This window comes from Schistocerca americana, chromosome 2 (genome assembly GCF_021461395.2).
Source record: "Schistocerca americana isolate TAMUIC-IGC-003095 chromosome 2, iqSchAmer2.1, whole genome shotgun sequence".
NCBI classification, from domain to species: domain Eukaryota; kingdom Metazoa; phylum Arthropoda; class Insecta; order Orthoptera; family Acrididae; genus Schistocerca; species Schistocerca americana.
The window spans coordinates 576,675,135-576,694,066 of NC_060120.1; the positions used below are offsets into that span (position 1 = coordinate 576,675,135).

The 18,932-nt window shown below is 41.1% G+C and overlaps 1 protein-coding gene across 1 annotated transcript in view; it reads right to left on the reverse strand.

Moving 5' to 3' along the window:
- The window catches only part of LOC124591202 (TATA-binding protein-associated factor 172), a 294,467-nt gene that overhangs the window by 248,788 nt on the left and 26,747 nt on the right, over window positions 1-18,932 (reverse strand). Inside the window, exons 7-10 of the mRNA XM_047131715.1 lie at window positions 15,281-15,439; window positions 15,053-15,188; window positions 10,481-10,617; window positions 4,305-4,573 (exon numbers count right to left, since the gene is read on the reverse strand). Of these exons, the coding sequence (XP_046987671.1) occupies window positions 4,305-4,573; window positions 10,481-10,617; window positions 15,053-15,188; window positions 15,281-15,439 (701 nt within the window). The remainder of the gene's footprint in view (window positions 1-4,304; window positions 4,574-10,480; window positions 10,618-15,052; window positions 15,189-15,280; window positions 15,440-18,932) is intronic.

Below are 18,932 nucleotides of genomic sequence, written 5' to 3' on the forward strand. Positions count from 1 at the left end.
GCATGGCTGTCAGAAAAGTGGAATTAAAATCTGAAACTAATATCGTATATTAGCCTTCCGTAATTTTTGAATGTATTTTAATTCATTGATGGCTCCCGGCCACAGAAATGCATTTTGTTTTCATTTGACGTGAGAGCAGTAAATGAAGAGGAAACAGCAAAATCATTAAGTGTAAACACAGGTCAGAGGGAGACTACACACTTCCCCACTATAACTCAGACTGCTTTGGGCATCAGCCTCAGATCTACGATATTTGTGAACTGGGGCAATACTAAGATAGTGGTGCCCCCCCCTCTCAGCTCCCCTCCATTGAGCGTTTGAGATACGGCGCCAAAAATCTGAAAAAATCGAATTTTCAACAATATGTTCATTTTGTAGCGCACATCTTTCTGAAGAGTCTGATACATAAAACATGTATGTTCGAAGATAGGTAAGGCATGTTATTTGGTCTTAAGTGTGCCAGAGTGCAGTGACACCCCGCTTCACACAGCATTCTCCTATCGCACGTCACTGTATTTCGCTCCGTGGAACTGAAATGTGTATATTTTGTACTGGATGCCATCAAACTATATTCAGGTTAGTGGAAATTACAATGTTCTGTGGTGCTTCTCCTGCTCCCAGTCGCCCAGTTTGACATCCTGCCCCTCTTTTTTTCTTAAAAAAAAAAAAATAAATTAATTAATTAAAAAAAAGCCTCTCAATTAATACTGGATTGTATTATTTGCAATCAGAAGAATAAGAACACTTCAGAAAATTTGCACTCTTTGTTGCCTGTTAGCTAATAACTTTGTTTTGGGTGACATAAAATTAAATATTCGATACATAAAATGAGTAAAGACAAGAGACAAGCAATACAGTACAAATTTATTCAATCCTTAGCTTCTAGCATTGCTTTCTCTCTAATCTTGCTACAGCTTTACATGGTGTGCTTTCCTTTCTACGACAGAATCTATTACTTCAAAGTTCGGCAAACGTTTTGCTACATGAAAAATCGAAATATCGCTGTCTAACACTGCGTAAGCTGTTAATACGAATAGTACCCAACACTGGTGTGGTTTCTCTATCAGATTATGTCTATTTTGTCACTGTCTGCTACACAAAACAAAACAGGCCTTTCTAACACTGCAGAAATTGTAACACACACCAAATAAATGAGACTGTTTTGGCACAAATGGTCATTTTTATAATTTGACAGAATATAATTCATGAAGGCCAACATAAAATGCCTATTAGGCCTACTACAAGCAAAAAGCTTTATGTTAGAAAAAAGTATCACATTTCATTCATACACACAAGTTTCTCAAGCATGAGATCGAAAAGTAGTAGTATGAGAGTTTTATATAAATTTGGAATAGTCATATTCTTCCCTAATTTGTGTGGTGTCCCCGTTTCTTCTCCTTCCTCCCCCTAACAAACAATCTTGTCATGACTAATTCTGGAACTATTCCTGCCTTTGTCAAAACTTATTCGCCGGTTAACTTCACTAACCCTGCCAGAATCACCAGTTTAGTTATCCTTGATTATTCTCTGGTTAGGCATTGTTATGTTCGTACAAACCATTTTCCGCACTATTTCCAGAATAGAACTTAGCGGCTGCTAGACAGGGGCTGTACAACTTGCCCTTACTAGTGTAGGGATCTGTCCAAAAATTTTCTGACAAAATTTCATTTCTCGGGATACACCGAGAATATAATACGTAATCTTTCTTACCTGTTATTCCTGTTAGTCATTTATTTCCACTCTGGTAGTCTGAATCTATGGATTTCCCTAGTAATTATAACAACACTGATCATTTGCAAATCCAAACAATGGCATAATCAGACAGCGATTGGCATTCAATCATTCGTCTTTACTCCGCTCAGCTCGTATAGCCCGGTCCTCTTTTGCCTGAAGGAAAGTTTACTTCTAGATGCGACAAGGATTCCCCCTGACAGACATCATGTACACTATGCACACATTCCAAAATCAAGTTATGGTGTCCCCCCCCCCCCCTCCCCAAGGAGATCAAACTGCTGATGTCATCGGTCCCTGCTTACACAGCCAACAGCCACATTTCTGTAGCCAGAAACAGGAGAAGGTACTACTCATCTGCCACTAAACTGCGCATGCGCATGAGCCTGCTCACTACTGCTAAAACGAATCAATGTAAACAGTTGTGACGTCACATTCATCGGAGGCAATTTGTTGTTACGAAGCATTGCACAGTCTTCCTAAAGCCTTTGACACATTTTGCTGTTGGCAAACCCTTATAAGAGCGCTGTGTTTGGTTGTTGTATATGGCTCATTTCCTTTGAAATTTATGGTTTATTTTCGTTTTGTTATATCGTTCACATTTTATTGTAGCAGTATTATTCTGCACTAGCGGGATACAGTAATATCCTTTGTTAGAGTATCGATTCTTAAAAACTAAAACAACAAAAAATTCCCAGAATTCCAAAAATTTCCCGGGATTTTCCCGGATCTCCCTGTTTATCGATGATTCTCATGTGGTGTCACTGATGTTTTGTTATTCAGTGCCATTTGTTGGCCACTTTTTTGACTCACTTTTAGTTTCAATAAAACCCCATGTAATTTCAGGCATGTGTGTCAATTTCTACCTCTCCACCTACATTATCCCCTGCATTAGTGCATTTTCAAATGTTTACGTACTTTTGGGTCATCCTGTACATCAGGCTCACTGATCACACTGGTAACAGATGTGTCCCAGCATGGCATTGCGTCGGTTTTGTCCCACAAATTGTTGGACAGTTCTGAATAGCCAATTGCCTTCACTTCCAAAACATTCAATGTGGCACCACTCAACTATTGACAAATTAAGAAAGGGGCTTTAGTGATCATTTACAGGGTCAAGAAATGTCCTGTGTATTTATATTGTAGCAGATTCCACCCAATGACTAAACGGAGACCCATGATTACCTTGTTCAGGCATCATTCTAATCTCCTGGGTAAGATAGGTGAGCATCTGCTGGGCATTTTTTTTTTTAAGACTATGAGATCCACTTTCACCCCACTGGCCATCATGCCAATGACAACTCCCTGTCCTGCCTGCCTCTTGTGCCTGAAGTGCAATTCCGCAACCAGGAAGTGGTCTGGACCTACATCTACAACAAACTCTGAATGTGCACGAGTAGTCATGATGTCAGCCCTGCAATCCAGTCCTGAAGAAAGTTTTGTTTGTGGCACAAAAATGGAGGCCAGAGAGTGTTTCCCACCAGATGGATCCTGTTTTTCACTATTACTTCATTTTGCGCTAAAAGCTCAGTGCTACAAAGGGCGTCTCAACACTAGCCACAGAGAACTCCAAATACCATGTCGGCCCCACTCCAGCCCCATACCCCCAGTTCCTTCACATTTCACTTTAGGGATGATGGACCTGGCAACACATTTAATGACCTGGCATTGGTGCCAACACTGAACGTGCCTGTCACATCTGCTGCTTCAGACTTCTTGTATATGAGACAAATGGCACCTGCCATCTACGTTACCATTTGTGCAGGATTTTTGACACTGAGAGGGTGCATTGCATCCTGGTGTTGACAATAGACCTCAATTTATGCTGATGCAGTTCCAGGCCATCTGTCACCATAACAGTATCGAACAGCTGACTACTGCACCCCCTTTCAGCCTGCCTCCAACGCAGAGGGCTGAGCAGTGGCTGAAGACATTCAATACTCAGATGGGGGAGGCCTTGCAGGTTTCACCTACTAAGGATACCCTCTACAGCTCCCTCACAAAATATACATCTACTGCTCGACAGGATCAGTCAGATTGAAATACCACATGGGCACTTTTATCACTACATTTTAGGCCTCCTGCGTACTGTGCAGTATGCCCAACCTGCATACGGGCCTCCTTACATGGCAGGTGCCTGTGTCTGAGAACTCACATTTGGGTGGCAGCATCCAAGGTGGAGCCAAAATATTGTCTTAGGCCACAGGACAGTCAGCTGTTAGAAGGCATGTTCGCTCGACCCTCCATCCTAATCAGCTTTGGCTGTGCCTGCAGTTGCAATCGGTGCTCCCACCACTCTCAGCAATGGGCAAGGCAAGCAGCTGTGACTCAGTCTTATTTAATACTTACTTACATTACTGACCCTGTGGTGGACTTTGACTTTCTGGTTAACATTACTAGTATTTGTTTGGTGTTCAGCTCATGCCAAACATGCCTTTGTTCACAGTTTACACATTCACATTGGGATACATAAAACAAGTGACAGCTGTGAGGGAGATTATTAAGTCAAAGTCTCTTAGAATATGGACCATACAGACATGAAATTAACTGAGTCATTCATTTCGTTCTTTTACCTTAAATGTTTGTGTGTTTCTGGCAAGCTTAATAATGCTGCTAACAATCCCATGAAGCTGTTGCAGGCTGCAGCCAACTCATCTTGTTCTAATAGAAGGTCCCACAGACGATTCACAATGGTTTCAACTTGATGAGGTAACTGTTCCACTATATTGCTTGCAACTGGAATTAGTGCCGAAGCTGCTACAGCACCAACATCATCAACAGGGTCACTCAGTCCACCGAGCACAAGGGGGAAAGCCACTGCCAAAAGTTCCTTGACCATATCCTACAGAAACAAGTTGTACAACAATAAATAACTGTTAAATAATTTCCAACATAAATTTTGAATGCTGAAAAATAAATTATTTAAAATTAGCACAAGGAATAAATTGCTTGTTTCTAACAAATCTGAAGGAAAGTTATGGGGTATACTTGTTGAATATCCTATTTTACTTTCAATATTAAGGGAAGGATAGATTGCTACTCACTATATAGTGGAGATGTTGAGTCGCAGACAGGCACAACAAATGACTGCTAAACAAGTATGATTTTGGCCAAAAGCTTACTTGTTTAGCAGTTTTCTTGTTGTGCATGTCTGTGACTGAACATCTCCATTATATGGTGAGTTGCAATGTACTCTTTTTTTAATACTGTCATTATTCCATACCGAATTTTTCACTACTTCAGTTTCACTATGATTTTCACTATGCTGTTGCTCTAAACTGTCCTCACTATTCACCATTTATTCTATTTCAGCAATATTATTTACATCTTTATTATTTTTGATTGGATGACGATAAAGCTGCCACTCTATGAAATCAATTAAGACAACTCATTACCCTGATGAGCTCTGCTGTCAGCACTACTCTGTTGCACTTAAAGGACACTGAAAGAAACATGCAGAGGTTTCACTATATTTCTTGGGCTATTAAGTCCACAACTAGAATTTTTCCTCCAGTTCCAGCACACATTTGCTTCTGACTATGCCACGCAAAGAGATCCAAGTCATTCGATGACTCCTCCAATGTGGCTATTTAAATTTATAAGCATACCTTGGATCACAGTCTAAAGCCCATAAAACAAAACATCTACGATGTAAATACTGGCTGTGAAATCCTACATAGCATGTCACAGAAATAGTTTCAATAATTTATGAGTACTTTATTAAGAATGACCTAGAAAATGTCACTTACGTCACACATCGAATTAGTATTCGTGACCACTCAAATGGTTCAAATGGTGATACACATTCTGGCAACGAACCACCATAAAGAGCTAGGGGTAGGGGTAGGAAGGGGATGGGAAGGAGAGGGATGGGGAGAAGAGGCAGAAGGTTACAACAAATTTCATTCCAGCATCCCAAATACCATTGATTATCACCTCTATTTCTGAAATCCAGAGAAGAGGGTTGGAAGCAAGGCTATCTGTATTTTAACAGATGATTCAACATATTAAATAGGGGCAGTGATGTCTGTGTCTTCTGCTATAAAATGAAATTATGCTGGTTTAAAGGTGCAACAGTTTTCTCACCAATTGCATTTATAAATTCATAAGTGATAATGAAGAAGATAAAGACTGGTTTCTCTACAAGACTCTTCTGTAATAATATCACAACTATAATAGTTATTACTTGGTTCTTGACTTGCATTATAAATTTAGATGAATTTAGAGACTCTCAGTTCAAGAAAGATCAAGATACATTCCAGAAGTCCAACATAACCAATCCCTGCTGAAATCCTTTGGCCTTTCCCAGAACCTCTCCCCTGAATCCACAACCACCTTCTATGTGCTCCGTAAAATCCACTTAACTAACAATCCTGTGCACCCCATTGTGGCTGGTTACAATGCCCCTAGCAAAAGAATCTCAGCCCTTGCTGACTAACATCTCCCATATTAAAGATACCAACCACTTCCTGCACTGGCTTTCCACCATCCCCACACCCTTACCTACCAGGTCCCTACTCATTACTGTAGATGTAACCTCCTTATACACCAACATTCCTCATGCCCATGGCCTTGCTGTGATTGAACACCACCTCTCCCAAAGCCCAGCAGATTCCAGACCAACCACTTCATTCCTCGTACACCTAACCAACTACATCCTAACCCATAACTACTTCACCTTTGAAGAGGAGATATACAAACAAATTCGTGGCACAGACATGGGCACCAGCGTGGCATCCTCCTATGCCAACCTCTTCATGGACCATCTAGAGAAGACATTCCTAGCTTTCAAAAACCCCAATCGCTTGTCTAGTTCAGGTTTACTGACGACATCTTGATAATCTGGACTCAGGTCCAGAAAACATTATCCTCATTCCTCCACACTCTCAACACCTTATCTCCAATTCACTTCATCTGGTCCTCCTCCACTCATCATGTCACCTACCTAGATGTTGATCTCCTCCTCTCAGATGGCTCCATCCACACCTCAGTCCACATCAAACCCACCAACAGCACCTGCAATTTGACAGCTGCCATCCCTTCCACACCAAAAAATCCCTCCCATGCAGCCTGGCCACCCATGGCAGACACATCTGCGGTGATAAGACCTCCCTTGCCCAGTATGCTGAAGGCCTCACAAAGGCCTTCGCAGACAGGCAATATCCCCCACACTTAATACACAAATAGATCTCCTGTGTCATATCGCATAGATCTCCTGTGTCATATCGCTCCCCAACACCTGACCCTCACATCCACACCAAGAACCAACCAGAAAGAAGCACTCCCCTGCCTTGTGGAAGACCCAGATGCAAGACCTGCCCTATCATCCACCCAGCACCTCCTACTCGAGTCCCGTCACATGCTTATCCTACCCCACCAGAGGCCTGGCCACCTGCGAATGCAGCCACGTTACATGCCAGCTTTGCTGCAACCAATGCACAGTGTTTTACATTGGTATGACAACCAATCAGCTGTCTACCAGAATGAATGGCCACTGTCAAACTGTCACCAAAAGCGAGGTGGGCCACCCAGAGGCGCACCATGCAGCAGAACACAACATGCGAGATTTCAATGGCTGCTTCACAACCCATGCCATCTGGATCTTCCCCACCACCAACAGCTTTTCTGTGCTGCACAGATGGGAGCTATCGTTACAGCACAGCCTTCACTCCCGTAACCTCCCTTGCCTAAACCTAGTCACTGCCCCCCCTCCCCAACCACCCATTTGTGTGCGTGTGCGTGTGCGTGTGTGTGTGTGTGTGTGTGTGTGTGTGTGTGTGTGCACGCACGCGCGCGTGTATGTACACACACACCATCCCCCGTCCCAGTACCCCAGCTCAATGCGTGTCAATTAGATCTGTGCTCACATCTCAATCTGTGAAACTGTGTGCCTAGCCATCTGCCACCTGCCTCCTCTACCTGCACCCCTAGCTAGCCCACAGACTGCTCCCCACTTTCCCATGAGCCACTAGACTCCGCCCCCCCCCCCCCCTCAAACCCCCTTCCTGCCTCATGCCTCTCTCCGACCCTCCACTCACCTCTCCCCTTTCTTCATTCCAAAAGCTAGCAAAGCATTTTGTTTGTGTACCTTTCCATGACAGCAGTGCTTCCACCTTTTGGTGAGTCTTCTCTTTATTTCTAAATAATTCAATAGATAATAATTAAAAAGAAAAAAAAAAAAAACAAGAAAATTATGTACAGGAATTTGGAACATATGCTAAACTATAAAACTAATTCAAATTCTTAGCAATGTTGCACAGCTAATGCTTTCAGCAGTCTCACGTTAATATACATTTAGAATACATGACTAAATTGAAGATGTTTGGGTAACTCTAAAACTTTTCTAATACTTGTCTGCAGCACAACTGAGGAGGGGGGATGGGGATGAACACTTCAAAGATGTTGGGGCATTAAATCAATCAATATAAAAAAAAAGGAAAGAAACCAAAGCCATTAACTATGGAGTGGGGCAAGGATCAGTAACAAAGCCATTATGAGAATAATGAACAGTGACCAAAATGTGGAACACGTTGACAGAAGAACATACATTTCTGCAAACATCACAGCACAAAGACTCTTGTAAAGTGGACTGGTTATAAACCTTTAAAAAAGACTGTGTATGCAATGTTCAGAAACAAAGTGAAGACTGTGCACATGGGTTTAGAGGTGGATGAAACAAGTCCGGGAGAAGCAGGATCTACTTGATACTATATATATTACTGTGGATAACAAGCTGAAATGGAAACAATATATATTAATTATGCCTGTAAGGAACTCAGCTCCATCATATTCATAATGAAGCACGTATCTCAATGTGCAGACAAACAGCTTCTGTGCACAGTAAACCATGGACTCTTTGAACCGTCCCTGCAGTTGGGAGCGATAGTGTGGGGAAGTTCAGATTCAAGACACTAAAATAGTGTTCACATAACAAGAAAGAGCAATTGAGATCATATTTACAAGAAATACTTCTGAAACTACTTCAAAAATCTAAGCAACTTAATGTTTACATCTTTGTACCTACATAAAACAATAATACAAATCACAAAAGATAATGCAGAGTGGAGTACAAATGATAGTGTGTACACCCACAACAAACAGAGGAAGGATGACATACAAAGCATACCTCATTGACTGACAATGCTTGAAAAAGGACCTCAATATTCAGGTACCAAATTACTAAGAAGCTCACCTAAAAGCTTGCTTAACAGCTTGCTAACTTTACACAGAACCTCAAAGACTATCTGGTGGAAAAGGAAATTTACTGCATTGAAGAGTACTTACTTATAACCAATGCTGTTAGAATGTAAGAAGAATGGTTAGGAAGTATGTGATAATTAACACTTTCTGTTATTTACATGTCCTATTATTATACGTACATTTACCGTACTTCATGTATAGGGTGACCAGATGCAATTGTTTAAAAAGGAGGACAAACAGCTTCAAAAAGGAGGATAAAGGAAGAAAAAAGAGGACACATCAAACGAGTCAACTGCAGATGAGGATACCACCCATCAGCTTTGGACAAGTCATGTGACTGCCGGGAATTACCGGTAAAACTAGTAGTTAATTGTTACTGATGGTCAGGTGGTGGTTAACTGAGCAATATAAAAAAAAATTAAAAACATTGATTGTGGTGACAGTGTGGCGTCAATTGTTTTGTTATGTCAACAAAACAGAATTGTTTACAAAGCGAAAAACATAAGACCATTCACCTCCCTTCATTCGACGCACCACTACCAACATCTTCAATTCAAGCAGCAGCTGACGACATGTAAACTGCACTTTAACCTTCCGAATACAAATAAATAGAAATAACTATGAAACAATGAAATAAAACCATGACAGTTAATCTGTCGAGTTATTTCTTACCTTTATTGGCCACTGAGACGTACGTTCCAGCTCCACATATCTTACATTCCACTTCAAATTCATTTCTCCCTTTCTTAATGCCAGACATTTGCAGGAAAGGACATTAGAAAATGTACACTTTCATTTAGGCATAGCCAAACATTTTACATAACTCATTCGGTTAAAAATTACACTCACAAATCACACGTGTACTACAGGACGCCAAGCCAATACAAAGCGTAAATACAAAACGAAAATTTTAAATAATAGATATTTGCATATGCAGCAACGATCGACGATCCTGGTGCCACCTACTAACACCACCTTCATGCGTGTTTATCACGAAGGCTGTGCCAATAGTTAAAGTATTTAAGAAAAGAGCAATAGAATGGGACGAATTGTAAATTTAACTGTATTACGCTCAACTTTGCGAAAAAGCCAGATACTGTAAAAATATGCCCGACAAAGAGCTAAAAAGGAGGACATGTCCGGATTAATCCGGACATCTGGTCACCCTAATCATGTAGTCCTACAGGATCAAATAAAATTCAGTTCAATTCAATTCAATTCGGTATTGTCTGTAATACCACTTAAGTGAAAAATGAATGAATCTAGTGCATTTTTCAATTTTTTATGGACCCTTAGCAATTAGAAAAGAAGACATGAAGAAACTGAAGTACAGAGGTGCCATCAAGAGAACAATTCAAAAGTCAAAATCAAAGATAAAAAGATGAGACACTTTTGATTATATTAACACAGTTACTTAATTCAAAGTTTGAAACATTAACTTATGTGTTACTGTAAAAATTAGCAAATACCTCCAGCCATCCTGTTTAAATCCTAACTATTCCTACTAGTACTCTAAAATTAACAAAATGAGAATGGCACACAGCATTACCATGCGTACTGCTAACAGGTACTTCAGTCCCAGCAAGCCTCCATGTCTTGCTTCCCAGTCATTCTGCTTTAGCAACTGCAGCAAAATCGCCAAAACCCCTCTGACACCATCATTTGTCATAAGATGTAGAACAGATCCTAAAAGAAATGATTTTAATAAATAATTATTTATTCCATTTCATACAAACAATATCACACAAATGCACAATTGGCTATTGCCATCAAACAAAAAAATCAAGTAGAACAATACATGATCATGACAGGAAAACATAATATTACAACCAAAATAATGTTTGAATACGTGAAGAAGTGCCACATCCAAATCAGAATTGGGTACATCATAATGTTTGGTATTAATAGTTCATGGAATCTTATATTCCAAATCCTATGTACCTGTTACTGGAACTGCTCCACAATCATGGAATATGTGATTACATTAAATCTTTAAGAAATTTGGGAGCTCCAAAGTGACTAACATGAGGGGGATTTAAAATCTATTAATACTCATGTGATACCCTCTCTTACAAGAACTACAGCACATTAGAGAACTTTTGTGAAATACAAGAAAAATGTCATTCCTGAAATTCAATTGCAGTACATGTCTTCAATGTTAGGCAACACTAGGAGAAAGAGGGGCAGCCTTTTCAGTAGTTGCAAGGGCAACAGTCTGGATGATTGACTGATCTGGCCTTGTAACACTAACCAAAACGGCCTTGCTGTGCTGGTACTGTGAACGGCTGAAAGCAAGGGGAAACTACGGCCGTAATTTTTCCCGAGGGCATGCAGCTTTACTGTGTGGTTGGGTAAGCTACTACAAACAGCATAGTGAAAGCATTATTGTAGCCAAGGTGGATACGAAGCCCACACTTATTACAGTAGTACAAGTTTATAAGCCAACTAGCTCTGCAGGTGCCGAAGAAATTGAAGAAATGTATGATGAAATAAAAGGATCAGATTGTGAAGGGAGACGAAAATTTAATAGTCATGGGTGACTGGAATTCGGCAGTAGGAAAAGGGAGAGAAGGAAACGTAGTAGGTGAATATGGATTGGGGCTAAGAAATGAAAGAGGAAGCCGCCTGGTAGACTTTTGCACAGAGCACAACTTAATCATAGCTAACACTTGGTTCAAGAATCATGAAAGAAGGTTGTATACATGGAAGAACCCTGGAGATACTAAAAGGTATCAAATAGATTATATAGTGGTAGGACAGAGATTTAGGAATCAGGCTTTAAATTGTAAGACATTTCCAGGGGCAGATGTGGATTTTGACCACAATCTATGGTTATGACCTGTAGATTAAAACTGAAGAAACTGCAAAAAGGTGGGAATTTAAGGAGATGGGACCTGGATAAACTGACTAAACCAGAGGTTGTAGAGTTTCAGGGAGAGCATAAGGGAACAATTGTCACAAATGGGGGAAAGAAATACAGTAGAAGAAGAATGGGTAGCTTTGAGGGATGAAGTAGTGAAGGCAGCAGAGGATCAAGTAGGTAAAAATACGAGGGCTAGTAGAAAACCTTGGGCGACAAAAGAAATACTGAATTTAATTGATGAAAGGAGAAAATATAAAAATGCAGTAAATGAAGCAGGCAAAAAGGAATACAAACGTCTCAAAAATGAGATTGACAGGAAGTGCAAAAGGGCTAAGCAGGCATGGCTAGAGGACAAATGTAAGGATGTAGAGGCTTATCTCACTAGGGGTAAGATAGATACAGCCTACTGGAAAATTAAAGAGACCTTCAGAGAAAAGAGAACCACTTGTATGAATATCAAAAGCTCAGATGGAAACCCAGTTCTAAGCAAAGAAGGGAAAGCAGAAAGGTGGAAGGAGTATATAGAGGGTCTATACAAGGGTGATGTACTTGAGGACAATATTATGGAAATGGAAGAGGATGTTGATGAAGATGAAATGGGAGATATAATACTGCATGAAGAGTTTGACAGAGCAGTGAAAGACCTGAGTCGAAACAAGGCCCTGGGAGTAGACAACATTCCATTAGAACTACTGACAGCCTTGGGAGAGCCAGTCCTGATGAAACTCCACCATCTGGTGAGCAAGTGAAACAGGCGAAATACCCTCAGACTTCAAGAAGAATATAATAATTCCAATCCCAAAGAAAGCAGGTGTTGACAAATGTGAAAATTACCGAACTATCAGTTTAATAAGTCACAGCTGCAAAATATAATAATTCCAATCCCAAAGAAAGCAGGTGTTGACAAATGTGAAAATTACCGAACTATCAGTTTAATAAGTCACAGCTGCAAAATACTAACGCGGATTCTTTACAGACGAATGAAAAAACTAGTAGAAGCCAACCTCGGGAAGATCAGTTTGGATTCCGTAGAAATGATGGAACACGTGAGGCAATACTGAGCCTACGACTTATCTTAGAAGCTAGATTAAGGAAAGGCAAACCTACGTTTCTAGCATTTGTAGACTTAGAGAAAGCTTTTGACAATGTTGACTGGAATACGCTCTTTCAAATTCTGAAGATGGCAGGGGTAAAATACAGGGAGCACAGGGTGTTTACAATTTGTACAGAAACCAGATGGCAGTTATAAGAGTCAAGGGGCATGAAAGGGAAGCAGTGGTTGGTGTTATTCAATCTGTATATTGAGCAAGTAGTGACAGAAACAAAAGAAAAATTCGGAATAGGTATTAAAATCCATGGTGAAGAAATAAAAACTTTGAGGTTCACCAATGACATTGTAACTCTGTCAGAGACAGCAAAGGACTTGGAAGAGCAGTAGAAAGGAGGGTATAAGATGAACATCAACAAAAGCAAAACGAGGATAATGGAATGTAGTCGAATTAAGTCAGGTGATGCTGAGGGAATTAGATTAGGAAATGAGACACTTAAAGTAGTAAAGGGATTTTGCTATTTGGGGAGCAAAATAACTGATGATGGTCGAAGTAGAGAGGATATAAAATGTAGACTGGCAATGGCAAGGAAAGCATTTCTGAAGAAGAGGAGTTTGTTGACATCGAGTATAGATTTAAGTGTCAGGAAGTCATCTCTGAAAGTATTTGTATGGAGTGTTGCCATGTATGGAAGTGAAACATTGACGATAAATAGTTTGGACAAGAAGAGAATAGAAGCTTTTGAAATGTGGTGCTACAGAAGAATGCTGAAGATTAGATGGGTAGATCACATAACTAATGAGGAAGTATTGAATAGGATTGGGGAGAAGAGAATTTTGTGGCACAACTTGACTAGAAGAAGGGATTGGTTGGTAGGACATGTGTTGAGGCTTCAAGGGATCACCAATTTAGTATTGGAGGGCAGCGTGGAGGATAAAAATCGTAGAGGGAGACCAAGAGATGAATACACTAAGCAGATTCAGAAGGATGTAGGTTGCAGTAGGTACTGGGAGATGAAGAAGCTTGCACAGGATAGGGTAGTATGGAGAGCTGCATCAAACCAGTCTCAGGACTGAAGACAACAACAACAACAACAACAAGGATAAAACACAGAAACTTTGAAACTCCTGCACTTAGTCGAAATTATGTCAGAGTGTAAGCAAGAATATCTCTTTGGAATGTCATTACTCGTGTATGCAAACCTGAACAATATTTTAATACATTGCTCAAAACACTTTATGTGCCACAAATTCCCCCCCCCCCCCCCCCCCCAATAATATGCTGTTCGCAGTTAAAACAAGCACACTGTATCTATCTCTAATACATATTGCTAAATCCACTTTGCACAACAAATAATAAACAATTATTTAAATAATAATCATTTTTAATGTACTATGTTTTCAAATTGGACTAAAGAGAATAACATAATTTCTCCTCGCCCTACACAGTTTCCTAAAGCCAAACAGATAGTCCTGAAAATTTGTGATTGTGAATTTTTAATAAGCATGAAAATATTTTTAAGATTTAAAAGGAAAAATGAGGGGCACATGAAGATGAACCGTTCACAAAACAAATATGTATTGCATGTGCCCCACATTTTTAGTTATAAATCTTAAAAGTATTTTCATGCTTATTAAAAATTCACAATCACAAATTTTCAAGACTACCTGCATGCAATTAGGTATCTGGATGTGGTTAGAAGAAATTATTTTATACTTTTTAGTCTGATTTAAAAATGTCATATTTTAAAAGTTCATTTTTATTCAGGTCATTATTTTCTACTTTTTAGTCTCGTGTGTGAATTTTTTAAAATTGATTTCAAACATTTTCATGGGATTTCAACAGATACTTCAAGTAAATTTCAGATTTATTTCACTTCTCTTCACCTGAGTCAACCACAATATTGCTTCCTCCCACCTAAATCTCAAGAGAAGACCAGGAGGTAAAAGTTAGAGAGATTCAAGCTCACATGGAGACTTATTAGAAATTTCTCTTCTTGCAAACAATTTGTGACTTGAACAAGGAAAGTGGGGGAAATGACAATAGAACTAAAAGACAAGAGAGTGAGTCAATATTGCATCCAATTCTGGGCTATGTTTGAAGTTTCAAGTCTCTAGTTCATTGGCAAGTTGGTTTAAAATCAACTACAAAAATTGTAAAGAACAAACTAACAGACATAAAAGAAGGCAATTAACAAAAACAAAATTACCTAAGGTTTGAGCACAGGTTTCTCTTACAGGTGCTACAACTTGGTCAGAAACAAAGTCACCAAATCGATCAAGTGCGAGGACACAAAGCAATCTCAGAGCCATATCTTCCAGCCACATTTCATGATATTCCTCTTGCTGCAAAGCAAAACAGACACAGAATGAAAAAATACCAGAAATTATTCTACACTAATGAACAAAATACAATGGTGTTTAAAATTTCTACTAACTTCAGAATGAGACATGTAGGTTGCCTTCCCAGCACTTCTACCATGTATGCGTATAACTTCTCTCAACGTAGTTGCAGCACCATGCCGCACCTCCCAGGAAGGACTGAATAAGTCATGACACAAACGGTCACAAAAACCTTCAAATGGCCAGTCAACTGCCTGAAATGAAGATGATCACGATGTAAAGACAGTTTAGTATCACAAAGTCAATTAAGATCAAGTTTATAGGAACACACAGTTTTAGTGAGTATTCATTAACTTTGAATTGTGCATAATTGTATTCTAGTCATCTAGTGGAAATAATGAGTCGCACGCAGATAGGCACAATAAAAAAAAAAAAATAAATAAAAATAAAAAAAAAGAGACAATAAAAAGACTGTCGAACAAGTAACTTTCAGAAAAAGGCCTTCATTGGAAAATATATATATATATAATCACACACGCGCACGATCACAGTCTCTGGCTGTCAAGGCCACACTGTCAGCAGCTGCGCATGATGCAGACTGGGCAGTGAGGATAAGCAGGATGATGGGGCAGGGAGAGGGGGGGTAGAGCTTGGCATGGATGGGGGACAGTGAAGTGCAGCTTGTGTGAGCATAGAGGGTAAAGGTGGAGAGAGGGTAGAGCACTAGTAAAGTGAGGAGGTTACAAGGGGGTGGAGGGGTGTGCTCAGGATGGGGATGATAAGGGGGGTGGGGAGACAGTGGAAGGAGAGGAGTAAAAAGACTGTGGGTACATTGGTGGAATAGAGGGCTGTGTAGTGCTGGAGTGAGCACAGGGAAGGGGATAGGTGGGTATACGCTAAAGACTAGTGAAGGTTGAGGCCAGGAAAGGTACAAGAATGTAGGATGTGGAATATAATATTGCAGCGAAGCTTTCATTAAAATGAAGAATGTTGCATGGTCAGTAATTGGTTGGTCCAGCTGTTTCTTGGCCACTGTGGGGCATCCTGGATGGTTGGGTTTATGGACTTTAGGAAGCAATGTAGAAGGTTGGAGAGCGGGGTGTGGTAGAGGTGAGGAGAGAGATGGACTCTGGGAAGAGATTCTTAGACAAGCCTAAAGATTTGAGGAGACTGGAGATCCCTCTGGATTTCTGGAATGGGGTCACTATGGAGGTGGAGTCTTTGTCAGCAGGTATGATTATAAGTCCAGGGTCGGTTTTTAGTTGGTGGCTTGTGGCTCTTTCTGCAGATGTAAGGTTAGCTTGCATGCTGAGAGATTTGGGGAATGAAGGTGAGGCAAAGTTTGAGGTTTAGAAATTCTGGAAAGTTCCAACAGGGGGTGATTAGGGAGTAGGGGTAGGAGCAAGGGGGGAGGGGGGGGGATCATGGTTGGAGGGAGGTGTGAACTGAGTCAGGCAGGGTTCAACATTTGTCTTTGGTTGTGTCCATCTAGTAGGGTTCATGGTGAAAAAGTTTTTCCACTGTAGGGACCTGGAGAAGGAGAGATCTTTAAGAAGTCCTGCATGATTGAATTTGTGAGTGGGACAGAAGATGAGGCCTTTGGAAAGGACTGATACTTCTGTGGGGCAGGGTTTGTCAGCTATGAGGAGATGAGGGGGCAGTTTGGAGATTGTTGTAGAGTTGGAGAGTTTTTTGAGGCAGTGTTGTGCATGCTGCTCTAGTTCCTGGAGGGCAAGAGTTTCTATATGTGATATGGGATCCAGGCACTTGGGATTGCACAGCAGAATTTTACAGATGGGAAGGAAGTGTTGCAAGATCTGATCCTGATTGACATGGTTTTGCAGGACTACATTGGTGAGGGTTAAGGACTGGAGGAATCTTAACAGATGGGCTCAGTGTGGAAGGGGGGGAACCACAGCCAGAGAAGGGTAATTTGACGGTAAGACCATCTGAAGAGATTCAATGGGCCAAGTAGCAAAGCAGGAACAGTATATAGGGCCACGTTGTGGCTAGGGACAAGGAAACTGTTCTGACGCAGATAAGAGGGGCAAGGATGCATGGTGGAGGAGAGAAATGCATAAATATACATAGAAAAAGATGAACTATGTGCAAAAAAATGCATAATACACCAAAATACGTGGAAAAATCATGTGAAGGGTGAAACAGATGAAGTGTGAGGAAACTAGATGAAACCTGAGGGAGTAGGCTGACAGCCCAACGATTTCCAAACCTACAACCTCCTTCCTAGTTGCCATGACCAACTATATCCTCCCACCCAATTTACTTCTCCTATGAAGGCATCACCTACAAACAAATCGGGAGTACGGCAATGGCACCCCACGACACCTCCTATGCTAGCTTATTTTTAGGCTATCCACAGGAATCCTTTCTAACTATCCAGAATCCCGAACCCCTCACCTGGTTCAGGTTCACTGATGACGTCTTTCTGATCTGGACTTGAGGGTGATAACACCCTGTCCACATTCATCCAGAACCTCAACACCTTCTCCCCCATTTGCTTCACCTGGTACTCCACGATCCCACAAGCCAACCTTCTTAATATTCACCTACACCTCAAAGACAGCTACAATACCTCCGTCACATCAAGCCTACCTACCACCAGCATTACCTCCACTTCCACAGCTGCCACTCATAGAATATCAAGAATTTCCTTCCATACAGCTTAGCCACCCATGGCTGTTGCATCTGTAGAGATGAGCAGTCCCTCTCGGAATATACCAAGGGTCTCACAGAGGCCTTCACAGACCTTATACAGAAACTCTCCTGTGCCTTATCTCTCCAGTCACCCCATCTCCCAACTAACTTTTGTTGTGCCCTGAAATGGGGAATGTTCTACCTACTATCCTTCCCACTTCTCCTGCAGTAGTATTCTGCTGCCAATTGACTTTACACTATATTCTCTCTATCCTTACACAACTCCTGCTCTCAATCCCTTCTTTCATGGCTTATATCTCTGTAATAGATCTAGATGCAAGAACTGTCCCATATATACTCCCACCCACTTCAGTCTGGTTGCATGCATCACCCCTCCCATGATAGGCAAGGCTACTTGTGAAACCATTCTGTGCTGCATTCTACACAGGCTCAACAACCAACAAGCTGTCTGTCCACATGAATGGCCACTGACAAACTGTAGCAAAGAAATAGCTGAACTATCCAGTTGCCAAGCATGCTGATCAATTAAAATTTTTTCATCTTAATGATTGCTTTACACGCTGTGAGATCTGGATCCTTCCTACCAACACCAGCTTTTCTGAACTGTGCAGGTGGGAACTCTCCATGCAGTATATCCTTTGTTCCCATAACCATCCTGGCCTCAACCTTCATACTGTCCTACATCCACCTATCCCCTTCCCTGTTCCCACTCCAACACTGCACAACTTTATATTCCATGAACACACCTACAGACTTTTAATTTCTCTCCTTCCACTGTCCGCTCCTCCTCCCCCCTCCCCCTCCTGCTATCCAACCACCTCACTGCACCTAGCTGCCTACACTCTTTCCACCTTATCCCTGCATGCTCCCACATGCAGCATTTTGCTGTCCACCACCCCTACCCTGCTACCCCTCCCTTCCCCACCTCAGCCTCCTCCTTACCCCCACCACCCAGATCACTTCTCCCACCACACACTGGTGCTTGCAGTGTTGTCTCAGCGGTCAGAGACCCTGACAGCGCGTGCGCGCGCATTGTCTGATTCTCATGAAGATTTGTTAGACAGTCTTTAT